The sequence below is a fragment of the Columba livia genome, chromosome Z (assembly GCF_036013475.1).
Source record: "Columba livia isolate bColLiv1 breed racing homer chromosome Z, bColLiv1.pat.W.v2, whole genome shotgun sequence".
Classification (NCBI taxonomy): Eukaryota; Metazoa; Chordata; class Aves; order Columbiformes; family Columbidae; genus Columba; species Columba livia.
Genome location: NC_088642.1, coordinates 43,584,614 through 43,604,230, shown reverse-complemented (window position 1 = coordinate 43,604,230; position 19,617 = coordinate 43,584,614). Strand labels below are relative to the sequence as shown.

Sequence of the window (19,617 nt, the reverse complement as noted above, 5' to 3'; positions counted from 1 at the left end):
CAGACAAACTTCCCTATGAATTATCTACACACTATAGACCTACACCTCCTTGTATACAACCTACACCTCCTTGGTCTGAAACCTGTGGGTGAGCATAGCAACAATATTTCAAACATCCCAACATCTTGCTTTAGCCTGAGTAACACTATGCACACACACTTTTCAGGACCCATTTCTCTCATTCTGTGTCAGGTTAAGCATGAATACAAGCCTGAGCAAACCCCAAGCTCTCATTCTCACATGAGTGCATTCTGTGTTTTAGTAGGCTCCTCCTGGCATTATGAAAAGGCTCTAGAGAGCACTGTATGAAATGGTGCAGTAGTTGGCAAAAGTTTGTTGCCCTGTGACTGGTCATTGCCCTTTCAGAAGAAGGATGGGCTTTCCTGGGGAAGCTGTATGAAATGCTGGCATGAATATCCCCACTATCACTTGGAATGCCAATGAAACGGGAAGGTTGTCACAAACTGTTACCATTTATTTATGATTTGTGTGCAACTGTGATCACAGGCAAATCTGTCAAGATACAAGGTCTGTTATGAATCTAAGGCAGGTATTGCAAGAGAGGGGCTATGCCTAAGAATTGTATGCATGTACTTAAAGAGACCTTTGGGGAGCACAGTGGAGATGCACAGCCATTTCACAGACAGCTACAGATTGCCCTGTCTAAAGGCCATGGAAGGGTAATGGCACAGTCTTGTTCCTGTTTTGCAAGGTGGTGTGCCTGCAGAGCTGGCCAAAGACTGAAGTTGTTGTCGCTTCCTTTCTCTCCTATTGTTGCCTTACCAGATAATGCCCAGTCACTTGAAGAGTGCAAAACGCTTTTACCAGCCTTCCACAGTGCACTACAAAGCCCATGCTAAGGAAGCACAGGTATTTGCCATCCCCTACCCAGCTTCAGAGAAGTGACAGTTTGTGCTACTACTTGATGGGGAGAACTGTGTAAATACATGACACAAAAATATTGCAAATTCTGCATTGCTGAGGAGATGTCTCTAAAGCACAGCTCCTTTCCTAATTCACTACCACTAGGTCTTTGCAAAACGAAGTAAGACAAATCAATAAATTATTAGGCAAAGTATTTCCAATGGCTTTTCTGAACTTTATTCCTTTAGTTTGCAAGTATCACTTAGTGGCCTGTTACTCTGCTGTGTTCTGCAGTTCATGACAAAAATAGAAAGGCTACAAAGCTGCAGGGAAGATACTGACGGACAGCTCTGCAAATTGTTCCAACTGAACCATAAAACTGTCAAACAAATGATACATATTAGCTGTGATGGCCTTATGCCTCCCAGAAATAAAGTGAATCCCTAATGGAAGACTTCGGTAAGGAATTAAACATTAATTAGAGCTCATAAAAGATGGATATAAAAGGGATTAGAGACAAACCAAAGGATTGCTGTAGCCATGGTAGAATGAAAGCCAGCACATTTATTTCTGAACTCTAGTTTCTTGACTGATTATGAGCAATACAGACCTACAGCTGAGAAGAACACATGGCAGGGGACAACACCTTTATTCCTTGTTTTGAAAAGGGTAGTGTACCAATGCCCTTAGTTTTCTTTACCCACACCACAAGCTCAGTGCTGGGAGAGTACTTATATTCTCAATTATTGACGTGGTTCCTAACTGGAAGAACTTCTAATGGTTTGCCTCATGAGCATGTATGATGGCCACAGCAGGTCTAATGTGGAAATTAAGGCTATATTTGGTGTCAAACTGGGAAACAGCTTTGTAACAGAGACATAGTTTTAATTAAGTACAGTTGGGTCAACTTCTTTAGACAAAATGAGCCAATTAAAGCTTTTCAAAGAACTCAAAGAGCAGCCAGTCTGATTTTTCTAGAAGATTGTGTGATTCGTAACCATATTTCCATCTGCCTCTCCCCAGCCCATACAAAATAGGAGTTATAATCCATGTCCTCTGGAACGAACAAGTGAGAAAGTGTAAATCCTGTGCCTTTCAATTTTTGAGGCAGGCTTCTAAACTTGTATTAATTAATATGTTGACTGGCATCTAACCTGAATTTAAAGTTCAAACCACGAGCCATCACCGATATTAATGCAACCAGCACCATGGATTTCCAAAATTCGCTCTCAGACCCAATACAGACAATTTAAATTCTATTTCACACATAAAAAAACCTGTCTGTTGGATTCTGTTTACTGAATTTTATAACAAATGAGAAGTTAACTGGCCCATTAAGAACATATATTTAAATAATAAATATTCCCTCGTGGATGAGCTGCAAAACAGAAGCTGACACAAATCTTGTAGCAACTGGGAGTACTTGAAAACGGGAACCATAGCTCAAGAATTTGCCCTTGCCCAGCTACAAGTGACTGGATTTAACCTCCACTTGTTTAGTACCAATGCTGTGGAAGGTCCACTGGTTAATGTTCTTTGAATGGCAGCACACAGTACTACCACTGTTGGACCATAGAAATTGAAAGTTTCCCTTCTGGTCTTTAGCTGCTCTCTCTCATGCAGAAGAAAGGTCCTGACAAGATGATAAAACAAATTCACCACCCCTTCCTGTTCAGACCCAGTGCATATAAGAAATAAGAGAGTTGCAGACAGTGTGGTTTCTGCCTGCAATTAGACCCAAAACTTCTGATGGGCACTAATGCATGGTAATTCTGAGGCCATGCAGCTTCTTCCACTGCTGCACTGCAACAAAAATTACCCTGTTTCCTAGCACAAGGTCTCTACTGAAAACTAACTCAACAGGGTTCTGCCTGGTCCTTACACAGGCATGAATTCTTTCACTTCCATCTGGTAGGCATATTTCCTCCCTATATTCAGAGCCGAGTTCCTGATAGTTGTGCTCTTCTGAAGCCACAGGGCGCTCTGTCTGCTTTTGGACATTTCAATTTTTGCCCATCAAAATGCATGGGCGATGGCAAGAAAGAGTTGTGGTTTTCCTCTTCTAACTTCAAAGTTACTCTGCATGAACCCTGCAAAGGCTTTTTCATAAGCGCAGAGTAAGCTTTGCTGAACAGAGCAGACAAGTAGAAAGAATAGATCAGAGCCCTGTTTTCAGCTGCATCTTTGTGACACCCAGGAGTGACAGTTTGGAAAAGCACCATGTTGCCCAGAAGGCTTCCCAGGAAGCTGTCATGTCTGACATACAAGGGAACCACCTACTCATGTTCACAAGCTGCCTGAGATGTGCTAGACCATCACAAATTTGAGGAAAAGCCTTGCAGCTGCTCCTAGTCAAGGAGAACATGATTAAGAAACAGGACCAGACATTTAGTGTGACCTTCTAAGGAACCCTGCAAATAGAGATTGCAACAAAAGGTAAATATTTTACCTCTGCATGGGACTTGGAGTGGTTCACTAAACACTCTCCCAGTGTTTTAGCTCTTTTTGTATGCTCTTGGGAGAGACTACTGTGGAAATCAACTCAACACCCCCTGTCCACCATGTGTGCTGATGCTGGGAGAACCAAAGATTATCTGAGGTTTGAGGGCTAAATCTGTTCTTTCCTTCACACTCAGCCTCCCTTCCTCAAAGCAAGAGGTGGAGCATGCTCTGACCTTAGGCAAATACATGCAAACCCTCATTCCACCAGAGGACCTAAAGTAGTTGAAAGAGAAATGACTGATGTTGGCTGCCACACAAATAAATGGCAATTTTTATCCTGAGGAGCTGATGCAGCCAAAGAGGAAACTGAAGAGATTAGGGGGCTTGTCAGAAGGATGCAAGGCAGCATATCATCCTCTGCTAGTCAAAACAGTGCTGTTTCTCTTATATATGACCACAGTCATAGATACATGGAAGGTGACTGCCATGTAGTATCAATGTCATTCTTCCTGATAGCAATGCAACACTACCCCTACATGAAAAACCAAATTTTGCTATGGACAAAAGGGAACACAGATTATTTACAGAGCTCAAAATTTATTGTTAATCTAATTAAGGTTTTCACAGCCTAACTAAATACAGGAGATCGCTATCGTTAGTCCTGTTACAGTAATCTGATTTTCAGGATTTTAATATTAAGACTGATATACTCTAAATTCTGAGTATCTGTCCCTTTTCTTTGCCTTATGGTTAGCCCGCCATTGTCGTAAGAATCACAGAAGACATAAGCTCTCCCTAAGCAGAAAGTGGATATCACACTGAGTCCTTGGCATGCCCATTTCTTCACAAAAATTAGGGTAGTGGTGGTTGTGGGGCAGTTGCCTGGGCTCTGCTTGGGGCTATTTTTGTATTTTTTCTTAAGAAGTTCTTCTTTGCTTTAGTTCCCAGCTAAACTTTGATACTGAGACACATGGTAACTCTTCACCCACGGACAGTGAAGTAAACCCAGAAGTTTACAACTGGGAGTTGTGGAGTTTTGGGTTTATTTCCGTCCCAAATTAAGTGCAGAGGGAGCAGACATCAAGCCCAGCACCACAATAGTCCTGAGGAAGAAATACATAACCCAGCATAGGAAGAACATTGCACCTTCACAGTTGTCCTGTGCATCAACAAAACATAAGTGTTGCCACTGTTTGCAACACAAACTCCCCCAGCATCAGTTAACATAAGGAATTATGCGATGACTATCTCTATTGACAGCCATTTATTCAGGGTCCGAGTGCACTAAAAGGCCTCAATCACCTTGACCAGCCTTCCCTGAGGCCCCCACCTACAGCCTCTGCCCATGGGCCAGAAGCCCCATTTCAGTTCAGCCTAAGGCCTTCAACCCCTACACCAGCTATCTTGTAGAAGTGCTGGTCTCAGCGCTGCCTATATCTGGCCATAGACCTTGTTGATCTGGATGTTGACCTGTAGACTTACTTCCCAGCTTGACCTCAGAGCTGTCCCATCACCATGCATTTGCCTGGTCCAGATTTGATAATTTGGACAACTGGGCTGACCACATCTGCAGCTTCAGTGCCTGCCCTGCTCCTCAGTTCAGAGGCAGTGGATGGGCCTGCTGCGCCCCCTGCCAGCCTTGTTAGCCCCCTTAGCTCCCTTTGTCTCAGAAGGGAGCTGGCCCATGCTGTTTCCTGACACATTTTATGCTTAGTGGTACTCACAGAGGTAAGCTGAAAAAATTTAGGCAACAGTCACTTGGCAACCAATCATTACCACAGCTTAAACAAGCTCCAGTCAAGCCAAGCCCTGAGACAACACACTATTGGGTTAATGTAAAGCTCTTGGCCTAATACTTGTAATGATAGAACTATAGGAACCAGGTTACATCTGAAGACAAAATAGATGTACAGTGCTGAATTGCAGCAAAGCAACATCCTTGAGTCATGTTGAATCAAGGTGGCTTAGGAGGTGACATCTGGGTGACAAGGTCCATGCCCCTGGCAAAATGAGAAAGCATTTATTGAGCAACCCTACGCTACATACACTTGGGTGAAAGCCAGGGTAGAATTACAGGTATGACCAATACAGTGAGATGTCAAATTCTGTTCTTGAATGTACGTAGCTTGGAATACTGGACATACGCACATGGATGGTGTCTAAAATTGCCAATAATCCCATAATACTTGTTAAATTTGTTGTATTCTGCAGAGATGATAAAAAGACTTCCTAATCACATATAAAATAAACTAAGTAATGAGAAGGAAAGCACTTGTGAAGGGCTGAGAAGTAGTTACATCGCTCTGAGCCTGGCTGTTTGCATCTAACCAGACTATGTTGTATACCAGTAGCTCAATTCCTCAGAGTGCATAGGACCTGTACCTTAACTATGAAGTCCAGAAAGTCTGTTGCAGAATTATATCTCTAGGCAAAAAGTGAGAATTGGAAAAATGATGGTGTGCAATCAGGAAATAAGCAAAGACTGAAAAATCTGAATCCCTTGGGAGGAAATGGCACAACCCACCTTACACAGGGGCATAAAGCACCCTGTTGTCTCTTACCCGACTGATCAACTGCTTCTAATCCCGAAGCGGTGACCACGCAACTCTATGGTGATATGTTCCATGCACCTTCAAGCTTTTAAGTGCCTGAGAGCTGAGCCACAGCATGAGCAGCCCTGGGAAATTTATGGTAAGTCCCCTCCAGTGTCAAGTCACAATGCCAGATTGCCATTCCTATTTGAGCCTCCGGGATGTAATGTTCTTGCCTAAATTTTGGCTGTGAGCCTTGTAAACTCACAAGAAGTCCTGTGGGAACTGAAGACCTCAAGAGGCAGATGAAGCTACAAAATGAGAAATAACATATCAGCAATCAGAACTGAGCCACTTTGCAGTTTCTTAGAGATGAGTCCCAGTTTGCCATTCCTTTGCCAGGGAACCTCTTGGCTCAAGCAGGATTACACATGGCATAAACTTGTGCAGAATCTTTTCCTAGTTGCAATGTTCCTGAGCTGAGGAGTAAATGTCTGACTTCCCCCCCTGCTAGCTCTGGCACAATTGCTTCAGGGAGAGCTTTGGTGGAAGGGGCTGAAATACCAGAGCTTTTGGGTTGGCAAATTTTGGTTGCTCCACTAGGACCGTTAGCCTTGATTTCCATGAATACACTTGTCCCTTTGTTCTCTTGTTGATATCTGCAGCCAGCTCTTTGCCTAGAACCTCCCAGCAGTCTCCCTGGTGTGGGCACTGTTGTAGCGGCCCACAATTTCCACTGCTAACTCCTGTATTGGAAATGAGACTGGAGTACCCCATCAACTCAGTCAGAACTAATGAACACAAAATGAGGTGCTACCATAGTATTTGCAGATGTGGAAGGAAGGCACAATTCCCCACATTCTTCTTCTAGTTGGCAAGGCTTAACAAGATTCCCGAGGGCAGTACAATACACAAAAGTGAGAGATCCTAAGGAATAGAGTCCACTCCCATGGAAAATCCAGTCCTCAGATACACATCATAAGAAATCAGTAGCTAGAAAATCAATTTACAACCTTTCTGTTATAAAGTGCATTTAAAGCTCTTTGCCATCCTGAAATAAATAAATATGTTTAGACTGGAAAAACGGACATAGTTTCAGTTCTGCCAATTACGTTATTTCGGGGAACTACTACTACTACACTACTGCACTACTACATACTACTCCTGTTTCCTACAGGTTTGTCAACACAGAGCACGAGGACATAACAACAGCATGAGGATATACTTCCCTCATGCGGTACAGAGGAGAAATGCAACGGCTCCATCTGCACGCCGTGTTGCGACTCTAGGGAAGAACTCCCTGTCACTGCCTACGCCAGAACAACGACACGAATACGATACGCCCTGTTTTCAGACGGAAGCATTGCTACCCTAGTTACCTGAGCTGCGCTTCCCGAAGAGAGCTCACCACGGCCACTCCAGGCCCGGCGGGAGCCCCAGGAGGCGGGAGCCGCCCACCCCTCTGTCCCGTGGGCGGGCTCGGGCTCTCTGCGTCGCGTTCTCCGTGCGTCGATTGCGGGCGCCAGTGACGCCGGGCTGTCCCCCGCTCCTCGCCGTGCCATGGCGCTGCTTCTTTGGCTGCTCCTGCAGGCGGGCGCCGGCTCCGCGGCGTACGTGGTGTCCGTGGATGTCCGGCGGGTCGAGCGGCCCCTGCAGCACTTCTGGAGGAGCACTGGCTTCTGGTAAGCGCGCTCGGCCCCGCGGCCCCGCCCGGCCCTAGGCCGCGCCGCGCTGTGCTGGCGGGAAGCAGCTGGATCCTTCCTCAGGCGAAGGTTCCCCACAGTGTTAGAACGCGGCGTCTCTGGAGGAACGTAGGCTTTTCCGAGCCTGCTGCTTTGGGATCCGGGAGCCCGGCACCTCGCTGCCTGCCTGCTGCTCAGCCTGCTGTGTGCTGCTGCGTGGAGCTGGTCCTGGGACGTGGCCAGTTGGTGTAAACAAAGTGGATCACAAGTCAGGGCCCACTGACATCTGCTCTCTGAGTTGCTCCCTTGCCAGTTGCTCCCAGAGCCCTTGAACACGTGAAGTTCTTCCTCTTCAGCAGCACAGCACATATGTTGATGCTTGGAACTCATTGCCTTTTCCTTCTGAGTGTTTCCATTGTCACTGTCCCTAAATAAGTCCAAGCAAAGCTTCCTTGCTGTTAATTCTGGGAGTTTGTTCTTCTTGCACAGCACTTCCAACATGCACCATCTTCATGATGTGGTCAGTTAGTCTGTTGATCTGAGTCAGGGGGATGGGTGGGAGCATGCATAAATAATGCTCCACCATAAATAATAATGCTCGACTGACACATATCCAGGTAGAGTTTTGCCTCTCTGAGAAAGCCCAGTCTTGCTGAGCTAACTGGAGTTGAATAGCCTTCAAGTTTTGTAAGATACATGAAGGCTTCTAGCAGGCTCAAAAGCAGAAGATGGCATATTCCTTAGCTGTGTTTGTATCTTACTCTAAACTGATTATGACCTTCGTTTAGGCATACAGTAGATTAAATAACAGTTGTAGCAAACTACAACAGGGATGGAATCAGCCGTGTGTGCTTTGGACAAAAAGGAATTTGTATAATTTTGTGTAATGCATAAAGGTTGTCTAAGACAAAGTTTGCATGTTTTTCCATTAGTTTTCTCTATTGGTAGGGAAACAAAAGAGGACCTAAAATCCATTTTGATTAAGAAAAAAGTTTGAGCTTTCTGATTTTTTGTTTTCTTTTGCTCTTCCTTTTTTTTTTTTATTCTTTGCTTGCAATGTTAGGAAACATTAATGATAAACTTGCTTAAAAATGGTATGTTTTGCCCATTTAACTTACAGCCCAAGAAACACCCTTGAAAGAAACTTTGGAAAGGTGCAACCATAAAAAGCATGTGAGGGAAAAGCAGAGGAGCAGCAGCAGAGGCAGAGACTCCCATAGGTCAGCAGCTATTCACTTGTAAGACCTGGCCAACACTGGTGTTTCTCAAACTGTATGATCCCAGCTCACTTGAAAGCTCACACTGATAGGACTGGGTTCCAGTTGGAACAGCTGCTTTTCTACATCACAGTTTCAGACAGTAGGACAAATGCAGTTTGACAGCTGGGATCAGCGGTTGATAAAGCCTGCGAGACTGCAAGGTTCAGTGTTCTCTTGGATGGTCACTTTCCACGCGGAACAGGAAGGGACAGATACTGATACTACCACTAACAAAACCCACTGTTCTGCCAGCTTCCTTTTGTGTCTCATCATGGATTCTGCTAAATTTCTCTCTAACAGAGTGTGAATTTCAGAGAGATTATTCAATGTGGACTAGGCAAAAATATGTGACTGCTTTATGCCTTTACTTCCATCTTTGACACTGCTTGAATTGAAGCAGGTTTGAATCTCAGAGTAGTAAAGCACTACTTAAAATAACAATAGTTAATGTTGTCCCTATCCACTGCAACAATTAAAAAGACCCAAATGGCTGATACGTTTTTAGTAAGACTGGATTTTGTAACTTCTCAGTCTCACTTATGTGACTTGATCAGTCTTAGGGAGATGATATTTAAGTGCCTTGTATGCTGGTGAAGTTGCGCAGAGGGGCTCACATGTGCTGGCTGATTTATATGAAACCCTACAAGGATGTTACTTGTGTCAAGACTTGCACTTTCAGATAAGTATGCAGGAAATGAGTTTATAGGTAGTGTTTTAGCTGGGACAAAAATTGCATCAAGTTCTTGTCTAGGTAGGGTCAACATTTTCCTCCTTTGACCACAGATGGTTATATGGTAGCAAGTTCATACAGTGTTGTCCTTGGAGGTAGTTTGAACATGTGGAGGGGGACAGCAGGAGGAGAGGATGACCGTATGACTCTTTCCAGCATAGTTACAGTCATCAGAGAGCTGATCCAGGCATTAGAGGAGACAGATTACAGTAGGCAAAGCGTGATCCATATTAGTTTTTCACTTATGCTGTTAATATACTGTCTGTAGTTTGAGTACAAGTCACCTGTCTTTGCAATGTGCAGATGCATGGAAGTGTTTTACTAGACCTTGAGGACAATATTGTTTTATCTTTCTTGTAATACAAATACTTTAACATCCATAATTTTCAGGTTACCAACAGGCTTTAATGAGAATCTCTAAGGATGCCCAAACCCAGTGAACTGGGCAGCGTTCTGAATTTCTGACTTGTGGAGGATGGGAATGAGGTCTCCCTCCATCTTGCAGCTATTTATCTGTGGAGACAGAGGCAGCAGAAATTTGCCCCACTGTTGATTTTTTGTGGAATAGGTAGACAACAAAGTCATGTTAACATGATCATTACTGTATAGCAGTAATATCAAGCATCAAAACCTCAAACCACATACTCCTGTGCTTCCTTGTTCTTAGGGTTGAGTTGAACATAGTTGAAGAATGGGGAGTCTCTGAGGGTCTGATTCTGCTTCTAATAAGTATAGCTTCCACAGCAGAGCAGGAGTTGGTGTTGTTGCATGGACTTCAGCAGGAAGATAAAGCCCATATTTGTCTTACAAAAGACAAGCAACTCCTCTGCAAGTCTGACATCCACTCCAAAGCCTAAAAGACACAGCTTCCTTATCATTAGATACTCAGAGACAAGATGACTGTCATATGGCTGCTTCTGGGCACTGTTGCCTGAGTTTGCTATTTGTGCAATGACTGCTTGTAATACTTTACTTTGAGCTTGGCAATGAGATGGCACCTGAGTTGTGTTCTACTTTGCCAATCTGTATGTGTAGCCAGTTAGTCCCAAAAAACCTGCAACTCCATTTTGCTTTCATCTCATGTTAGACTGTGCTTCTCATACTAGGGAGGATCTTGCAGGTGTTATAGTTCTTAGCACAGGTATCTTTGGATACCCAGTGGAGCTGCTAGTTAATATTGCAATGTTTCTTTTCTGTCCCTCCTTTCCTGAAGCCCTCCTTTACCTCACAGTCGTGCTGACCTATTTGACCTGAGCAAAGACCAAGAGATGAACCTTGCCTACATTTCTTCTATTCCACATGGCGGCATTGAACAAGTCAGAATTCACTGGTTACTGGAACTAGTTGCTTTCAGGTAAGCAACACCTCAAGTCAAAATCCAGAAAAATGTGACATGGTGAAGCGTCCAACTTATGCTCATTTGATATTTGTCCTAGTATAATTGCAAGCAAGGCTTATCTTTTCTTCCTTGAAAGTCAGGTAAGTGCCAGTGAAAGGGAATCAATTTAGGGGTGTATGAGATTGAGAGAGAGCTTGTATTGAGAACGATGGGGCAAACATTCATGCATTATGTCCTCAAAACAGATTAAGGAACAGTTTATTGTAATCTAAAGAGTCTTGTGGGTGTTGTTTGTCAAGTTTTACCAAGAACATCTCAGGTCATATGCTACAGGAATACCACATATCCACTGCTGTCATGTCCAGGCCTCAGCCTCTTGATTCCCAGTTGTGCCGTGGCCTCTGGAGACCACTCAGCCTAGAAGAAAGGGGTTTCATGGACCATTGCATGTACAAGGTTCTAGTGCAGCTTTTTTTATCTTGGGTGCATCCTTTCTAAAGTACTGCTTGGAACAACCTTGAAAAGAGAACCCTAGAGGAGTTTCCAGTGGTTCCTTAAGCGAGGAAGTGTTCTGATTTGCAGTCGAGACATCTGCGCCCAGTGTTACAGAGAGAGCGCTCAGCTGGATTCCAGGCAACAGTCATTTTGACTGTTTTCAAGATTCATATTGAGTGTTGTTACTACCATCCCTTCAAGTCCAGCAGAATTTGGTCTTAGTGCAGTAACACCAGCAACTACTCTGTACTGAGAAGAACTGCTGGAAGAAGCCAGACTTGGAGAATTCAGTCCTGTCCACATTCTGGCTGGCCTCATGTATACCTAAAGCTCCCCCGGCTATAGGTCTGCTTTTAATATTCAGGTCACAGTGTTGTGCTCCCCTTCCAGGTTAGATGAGTCTTTCACGAAAGCTAGGAATAGGATGGAATAGGGTGATAGACATGGATTCCTTACCAAAGCATTACAGGTAGCAATACTGTCCCAAATAAGACTTCTCACCCATTCTGTTATGTGCTTTGCTAACCATTAGCCATTTTAGGAACAGTGCTGACAGACTAGAAAGATGGCTTGCTTTTCTGTCCTTTAATTTAGGAGACATGATACAGAAAAAAAAAAAATCCCATGAAGATTAAAACAAGCCTGACTTATTGAGAGGTCCAAATTAAGGCTGCCACTATTTTATGACTGCTTCTATCTTCCACTTAACTTGGGAGTTTCTTTTTGTATCCTGAGCTCACCTGTGTACTGCATCAAGTGACTGGTAGTAACAACTAAAACTTTAGTTAGTAACAGTTAGTACCCCCTTCCAAAAGGATTCATACACGTAATAGCACTTCTGGTTCTATAGAAATATGTCAGACTTTAGGACGATAACAGTGGAATTTCTTGCCTTTCAAGTCCCATTTAGCTCAGCTGAAACACACTCATACCAACATGCCTAGTGGAAAGAACCAACTACAGATGCCTAGAACAGGAGTGATGCATCTGTAAGGAACAACAAACCCTAAAAACTCCATCAAAAGTTCTCTTAGCACTTAGAGTTCTGCCTGGCTCAAGCTGTTGCTGAGCTGAGCATATTTACAATCCACATCATTATTGCATCTGCTATTCCAGACACAGGAGGATGGGAATTTACCGGTTTTAAGTTTGGGGAAGGAACAACAGGAAGGAGGGTTCAGACTCTGGAAATGGGATGTGAGCAGAGGAGTAGTGAGTTTCGGAGTGTACATTAGGAACAGGAGGAGTTTTCTTCCTAGGTATTAGAGTGTGCTTCTGTATGTAGGTTTGTTTGAGAGGGCGTTTGGAGGTTCTGCACACAGATGAGCTGCCTCTGTGTTAGTCTGTCTGTGAATATAGCATGTAACACAGTTTCTCCCTCCTATCTTTACCTGTGGAAGCTTCCCAGTAAACACAATTTTCTGTGCTGTGTGTCCCTTTCTTACTGGGTTACATGTTTTGTACTCACTCTTGCAGTAAACCAGCTTTGGTAGAGGCAAGGACAACTGTCACTGCTCACCACTGCTGGAGTCCTTGTCTTAAATTTCCATGGTTTCTCCTGAGAGATGGCTTGGGTCTTTTACGTTTCTGTAACCAACTGACTTACGGAAAAAATCAGTGAGTTCCTTTGAAAAGGGCATAGTCACACCTACACTCAGAGGCCAGAATCCCTCCTGACTGCCTGTCTCAGCTGTGCCACTTTTCGCATTGAATTTTCCAAGTGACTGAAGGACAGGAATGTATCTGTCATGGATTCTGCTCAGCCTTTGTAGTGAGTGAGGCAGAGTCCTTCAAAGTGCGACAGAATGCTTGACACAATGAAAATTCTAGGAGCGTGGAAACTTAGCAGCCAAGCAAGAAGCCTCAGAAAAGCTGTAGTGCCTCAAGGGTTGGTTTCTAATCCACAGCCTCAATATTTAGCCGAGCTTTGGCATGTAGAAATTAGAAACTTTGCTACTGTTTAGAACCAAGCTAAAACTGCTCATTTTGCAAAAATGTGCATTTGTCAAATACAGTAAGATGTTTAAGTTGTGGAAGGACAACCAGTGGACTGAGTGACAGCAATGGTTTGCAAAGGGAGATAGCATAGAGCCTCTTGACAAAGACTGGGATTGAAAGAAGCAACAGCGGCAAGAATGCAAGTCCAAACAGGAGGAGTTCAGTGTTGATGCTGAATTCTGTGCATGTGCAATTCTCTTCCTGAATCAGTGATATCCAGAAGGATGTGAAGAGGTTTTGAGTGAGAACCCTGTAACAGAAAAACTGTATCATGTCATGGGGCTGGTGAGTAGAGGAGACTTCTTGGAAAGTGATGGTAGGTACTTGACAAAACAAGAGCACTTACGGAAAATAGAAGACTAGGAGATAGCACCACTGTGGAAGCCTAACAGGTATAGGCATTGCTTTTTCTCACAGTTGTGCTGTCTGTAAAAAGGTGCCATAATTCCTTCCAAAAGGCAGATGTGGTCAAATGAAAGAGTACCACCTTCACTTTCTCATTTCTATAATGGTCTTTCTCATCATGGCTTCTAATCTCCCAATGCTGAATGCATCCCTGAATTTTAACCCTTTGCTAGGACAGCAAACTCACTGTTATATTTTTCTTTATTCTAAATTATCCTGTTATTTCACCAGCCATGAAAGGATACCACAAGGTAAGCTGTTTTCACATAACTGCTAGTTTTATTTTCCAAGCAAAAGCACACATTTGTCTCTAGGTCATGTGACACAGGAATATTATGGTTACAAGGGAACCCAAGGTGTCTATCATGGACTGGACAGTTCCCCAGTTGTTAGTTACCAGTGCCAGTTAATACAACCATTTTGACACCTCTGACACACATTCTGGCCATTCTGCACTAGTCAGCAGGAGAATTTGAGGTGAAGATTCCCAAATCTTTGCTCCGGTCCATGGGACCTGCACAGTCCACAAGCTAGGAACCCTTTCCTGTTCTTACGTAGCAGTACTAAATTTTGTTAGGTACATGATTTATACAAGGCACCGCAGTGAACAAAAATATGGTCAATCTACATGATGGTTATAATATTTCCTAAAATGCATATAATGATTTTATTTCAACATTAGTATTAACCTAGTTGGAATTACAAGTCCATCCCCAGCTCCTCTCCAAGTCACAGTACCTAATTCCTGGTAGAACAGGAAAGAATCAGCAACTTTTAACATTTTCAATCTTCATACCCTTAATCTTGGTATAAAACAGTATAGCAAACATAAATCTGTCAGAAAAAGACTTGCTTTTTTAGTTACAGTCTCCCAGCATCCCTGCAGCATAGCACTGAAAGCTGTTGCCCTGCTCCGTTTGACATTGTGCAGCAGAACAACTTGGTTTTTGAGCCAGCTCTGCCAATGAAACTGAAACAGAAAATTGTTCTTATGATTTCTTCTGGTCAATAAGTTTCTTCCTAGTAGAAGTCTTAAAGATTACCCTTCGTCTTATTGTATAGCCAAGTCTCTTTGCTTAGGTATCCTTTGGTGCCATTCTTAAAATAAATATGATGAAAAAGAGACTCTGATTCTTATTTTCTCAGCCTGCTTGATAAGAGAAGGGCAACCTCTCTTCATTTTTCTCCAGAGGCTGTTGCAGGGATACACATTCTGTTGGAATATATTTTTTCTTTTTTTCTTTATTTTTTTCTCTTTTAAAGTGAGATTCATCTAGAGTTAAGGTTATTTTTGCATTTTTTCTGTTCTAGGCTGGTAGCTTGACCCATAAAGATAAAAGAAGTTTAGATTGCTAGGATTTGTGCTCTTTTTATACTGAAACAATTTTATTTGACTGCCAATGACAGCTTGCTTTGGCACAACAGCCTAGGAGTGTCTAGACTGATACTGTCTGGCAGTAATTACTATAAATCTACTTCCTTATGCTAGGCCCTGGCAGAACCTTAGAAGAAATATTCCCTGGTCAAAGAGTGGTTACAAACAAAAGCAGGCACAAAGAAAAACTTTGTCCTTTGGCTCTGCCCGTTTTGCTTTTATGACAGAAAGGAGCTAGTCATACTAAGTGAGTAATTAAATTGTGTTGTGGCAGGAAAATGCTGCCAATAGTCAATCCTTAAATCTTTTGACAGACATTTCTGTCAGGTTTTACTGCTCTGGCAGTATTAACAGTGTGCAGCTGATACATTTTTTATAACAAGTGCATGAAAATGTCAGCATTGAATCACTTACCTACTATTATGCTATTTTCAGTCCCTGTGAAGACATTTTTTATTTTGTCTTTTTGGAATGCAGTGCTTTTCCTGTAATAAAATATTTGTTCTTGAGAGTCAAAAAGGCTCTGGGGCATTTGGAGAACCTCAGTTTGAGTGTTCTTTTGTTCAGTGACCTGAAAAGTTTAAACAAGCAAGTCCCATGATATGTTGACCTGACCTTTTTATTTTTTACCTTTTTATTTTTTTAAATGACACAGCAGAGAAATGGCTTCTGCATGTGTAGAACCTATTTCTAGAGTCTGCTGATTGTAAGACACACAGCTGTGATGGAATTTCCTTCCATGCTTGGTGCTGTGTGTGAGCCAACCATGAATAAGGAGAGAAAGATAGTACAGCTCTCCTACCTTTCATACAGGTAATTATAAGCTTGAGTATTAGAGATGATATTCTGCCAATGCCATGGGCCAGAACACTGCGTACTAACTGTGTTACAATCAAAATCTAAACTTATGCTTATTTGTGAAGAGAGAACATATATATAGCAACACAACTGACTATGGGGGTATCATTTGACTCAAAGCAGAATGAACAGCAGTTAGTGCAAATTATCATAGAAAGTAACCCAGCCCTGGAAAACATGGTTTAGTGGATCTCAAATCAAAGACTAATAAGATAGGAGGAAAAAAAAAACCTTGAAACATCTGTAGTATGTGCAAACAGTGGTGGGTATTTGTCCAGCATACAGGGATACACAACTTACAAGGTGCTGCTACCTTTACTTGGCCCAAGTATGCTACTGTAAAGCTTCATTAGCATTGCATCAGAGAAGACCAGCCAGAAGTACTGACTAACGCATCATTCCCCTTCTAGGCAGATTAGAGATTTACCTTCTCACCATACCCTCTTCTCCTGTTACTCTTTGCAGCCGGGCAGGCATTTGTAGGAAGAACAAGCTGTGGTGCATCACAGTTCTGAAATGTATGTTCGATGGTCCTTACGTGTCCCTGAATTGAAATTGCATCTGCCCACCAGAGGGAACTTATTTTTATAGGATGGTACAACTGCCTGGGTAACTCTGTGGTTGCCAGTTAAAGCTGTTTGTGTTTCTTCATGTTTATTCTCTTACTAGTTACAAAATTGGGTATCAGAGTCGTATTTCTTTCAGCATCATTAAGAGTATCACAACTTTCAGTAACTAATTACCACAGCTTGAAGCCAGTAATGCAGGTGACTCCAGCAGTAGTTTTTTGAAATTATTGTAATGGATCATGGTTTCTTCTCAGATTGTGTCATTAAGCCTATGTAATCAAGCTGGAGAGACATGCTACATTACACAATATTTTATACATTTTATTCGTATGCAAATGGTGGGAGTTGTTTGGGAGCACAGCGAGAATGATGAAAGGAGCAGGGCCTTGCAAGCCAGAATTTAAACCATTATGGGTTCAAGATTCATTAGATTTTAATGGAGATGTCATAGATGTTCAACACAAACCAACAATTAAACCACTAGGAGAGTCAGCTGACACTGGGCGGACCTTCCAGCACAACAGTCTTACGATGTTGGGTCACGCATGATCATGGCACAAGGAAGAAGTCAGTCTCAAACTGCCCTATTGCACTTCACCCATATTGTAAAGTGAAGGTGCAGGTAATAATCCAAACTGTTCCATCCTGGCCCTGGACCGCATTCCCACTGGCTGTTGCACTGTGTGGCGCTGGACAAGCAGCAGAGCTCTTGAGAGTGGCTTTGTAAGGCTATTGCTGTACACAGTCTGATAATTTAATTATTGCAAACTGCCCCTCCCCATCTGTCACTTTTGTAGTATATCGTCGAGCACGACACAGGGTTAAACTGAGCAATCTGTTGGAAGCTTTTGGTCTTTTGCAAACTGCACAGCATTATGTATGCTGTAGAACAGCATTTCCTGCATGCTTCCTAAATCTTTCCCAAAGTAACCTCCTTTTTTTAGAGAGTCTATCACTGAGGGATTGCAGCAAGCCAGGAGAACAGAAATGTTTAGGTCTTTGTAGTCTTTCAGGATTTCCTTAAGAGTGTTAACTCCAGTGGTGTCCAAAAATGAGATGGAAGAACAATCAACAACAAGGGCTTGGAAATCAGTTTGCTTAGGAAATAGTTGCAGAGTCATTTCTACAGTGCCCACTCCATTAGCAGTTTTGTGATCTCCCTTTTTCAGATGCTGCTTTTCCTTCTTCTCATATTTCTTTCTTCTAGCAGCTTCTAGGTTAGGATCTAAATTAGTCAATCTATACAGAGACTTTAGGAAGTAGTTTCTATTTGCGTAGTAGAGTGGGGCCTCAAAACGGAATATTTTGACCTTTGGAACAGGAGAGAGGTTTTCATATTCTGAGTCATCCTCATAAAGGCTAGTGTCTTGGATCTGAGCAAGCAGGGCTGTCCGTGGCCGCTGTGTCCTAACTATGATGCATAACATGGAGAAAACAATGCCAGCCAACAGCCCTATTTCTGTGCTGATCAAGGCAGAAGCAGACATGGTAACGACCCAAACCAATGTGTCCACCTTATTCACATGGAACCGTGCTGGCACATCTTGGAACTTCCTGAGTGCTCCTCGGAGGCTGACAATGATAATACAAGCCAGGACACACTTCTGCAAGGAGTAGAAGAGAGGTGCCAAGAAGAGTAGCACCAGCAAAACCACCATCGCACTAATTACTCCAGAGACTTGAGTCTGGCAGCCTGTAGATGTTTTGACGAGTGTTTTTGCCAGAGCTGCACTGGTTGCAAAAGAATGGAAGAAAGAAGGAATGATGTTGCAGAACCCCACAGCAAACATTTCCTGATTGGCTCGGATGGTGTAAGCATATTTCTTTGCACACATTTCAGAAAGGGATACAGTGAATACAAAACTGACTATGGCAAGAGGCAAAGCATCTACAGCAACTCGGAGCATTAAATTGAAATGTGGTGCCTTGGGGGGAATAAATCCTGTTGGAATAGCTCCAGAAACACTGGATGCATACAGTTCATTTAACTTCCCATAGTGTGACACCACTGTTGCCACAACAATAACTACCAGCTCTGTGGGGAGAGGAAATTTCAGCTTATGCTTATACCGATCTCCCAGTTCCTTAGCAGTGACCAACACCACAATACAAATGGCACTTGTGATGACATCACAAAGGTTAGCCTGATAAATGTTCCGGAAAATGTTAATCCAGGTAATAACCAGCATCCCATGCCCTTGGCTACGTGGGATTTTTATTCCAATCAGATACTTCACTTGAGCTGTTAAAATGGTTAAGGAAGCACCAGTTGCAAAGCCATCTAGTACAGACTCGGATAGGTACATAGATATGAAACCTAGACGAAAGATTCCCATTAGAACCTGAGGAGACACAGAAAAAAAAAATGAGCCTTAAGTTAAGTACAGGTGGGAGAGAGCTAGATGGAGGCAGACAGCTTTTGGCTGTTCAAATCTCAGAACAGGAATTATGCTTCCATGTTTCCAGTCTGCTTTTAAAACATGTGATTCCTTTTATTTTTGTGGGATACTACAAACCCGAGAGGTGAATAAGGAGTTTGAGACAGACTCAGTCAAACATTGGTCTGAAGTTACTCCACTGAAGTGGCTCATCTGAACGTTATTTCCTATGCAAACAAACAGTGGATTCAAAGCTAAATATATTTTTTCCTGTTTTAAAGTGAATAGAGGTAAAACTTATGGCAATTGCTTTGTAAACAGAATTTGAATGACAACAGCTGAGATCCCTACTTTAGTGGCACTGTTAAGTTAAACAGCTTTTAATTTTAGCCCTGTGAACAGGAGGCAAAATCGAGTGCAGACAGCCTTTGTGGCATGCCTGAGGTCTGAAGTGAAGGAAGAGCTCACAAACTTTCCCTCATCCCAGGATACTGTCCTTAACTTGTTGCTTCTCCTTCCTTTGATGACTTTGGAAAATACAGTTTAACACGGGCCTTTTATTGTTCATAAATGTGACCTGAAATTTCGTAGTAAAAAGAAAGATAGCTAACTCTTCCTTAATTTACATATATATATATATATATATATATATATATTTACAAATAATAGATAAGTATGTTCATCATACTTCC

The 19,617-nt window shown here is 42.7% G+C and overlaps 3 protein-coding genes across 9 annotated transcripts in view; 1 reads left to right on the top strand and 2 right to left on the bottom strand.

Annotated features, from left to right (window-relative positions):
* Positions 1 to 7,342, bottom strand: part of CHRNA6 (cholinergic receptor nicotinic alpha 6 subunit) — a 34,928-nt gene extending 27,586 nt beyond the window's left edge. Inside the window, exon 1 of the mRNA XM_021281682.2 lies at positions 7,217 to 7,342. The gene's annotated coding sequence lies outside the window, so the exon portion shown is untranslated. The remainder of the gene's footprint in view (positions 1 to 7,216) is intronic.
* The window catches only part of IDUA (alpha-L-iduronidase), a 48,959-nt gene continuing 36,609 nt past the window's right edge, over positions 7,268 to 19,617 (top strand). For 2 of the 3 annotated variants that reach the window (XR_010468879.1, XM_005514160.3), the window contains exons 1-2: positions 7,268 to 7,519; positions 10,722 to 10,862. Coding sequence is in view for 1 of the 3 variants with exons in the window: in XM_005514160.3 (XP_005514217.1) it covers positions 7,398 to 7,519; positions 10,722 to 10,862 (263 nt within the window). In the remaining 2 variants the exon portion in view is untranslated. The remainder of the gene's footprint in view (positions 7,520 to 10,721; positions 10,863 to 19,617) is intronic. The other variant, XM_065045608.1, reaches the window with a different exon arrangement.
* SLC26A1 (solute carrier family 26 member 1) overlaps positions 14,005 to 19,617 on the bottom strand; it is a 40,043-nt gene continuing 34,430 nt past the window's right edge. For all 5 annotated transcript variants that reach the window (XM_065045607.1, XM_021281672.2, XM_065045604.1 and 2 more), the window contains one exon: positions 14,005 to 18,889. In XM_065045607.1, the coding sequence (XP_064901679.1) occupies positions 17,369 to 18,889 (1,521 nt within the window). In that variant the 3' untranslated portion in view covers positions 14,005 to 17,368. The remainder of the gene's footprint in view (positions 18,890 to 19,617) is intronic.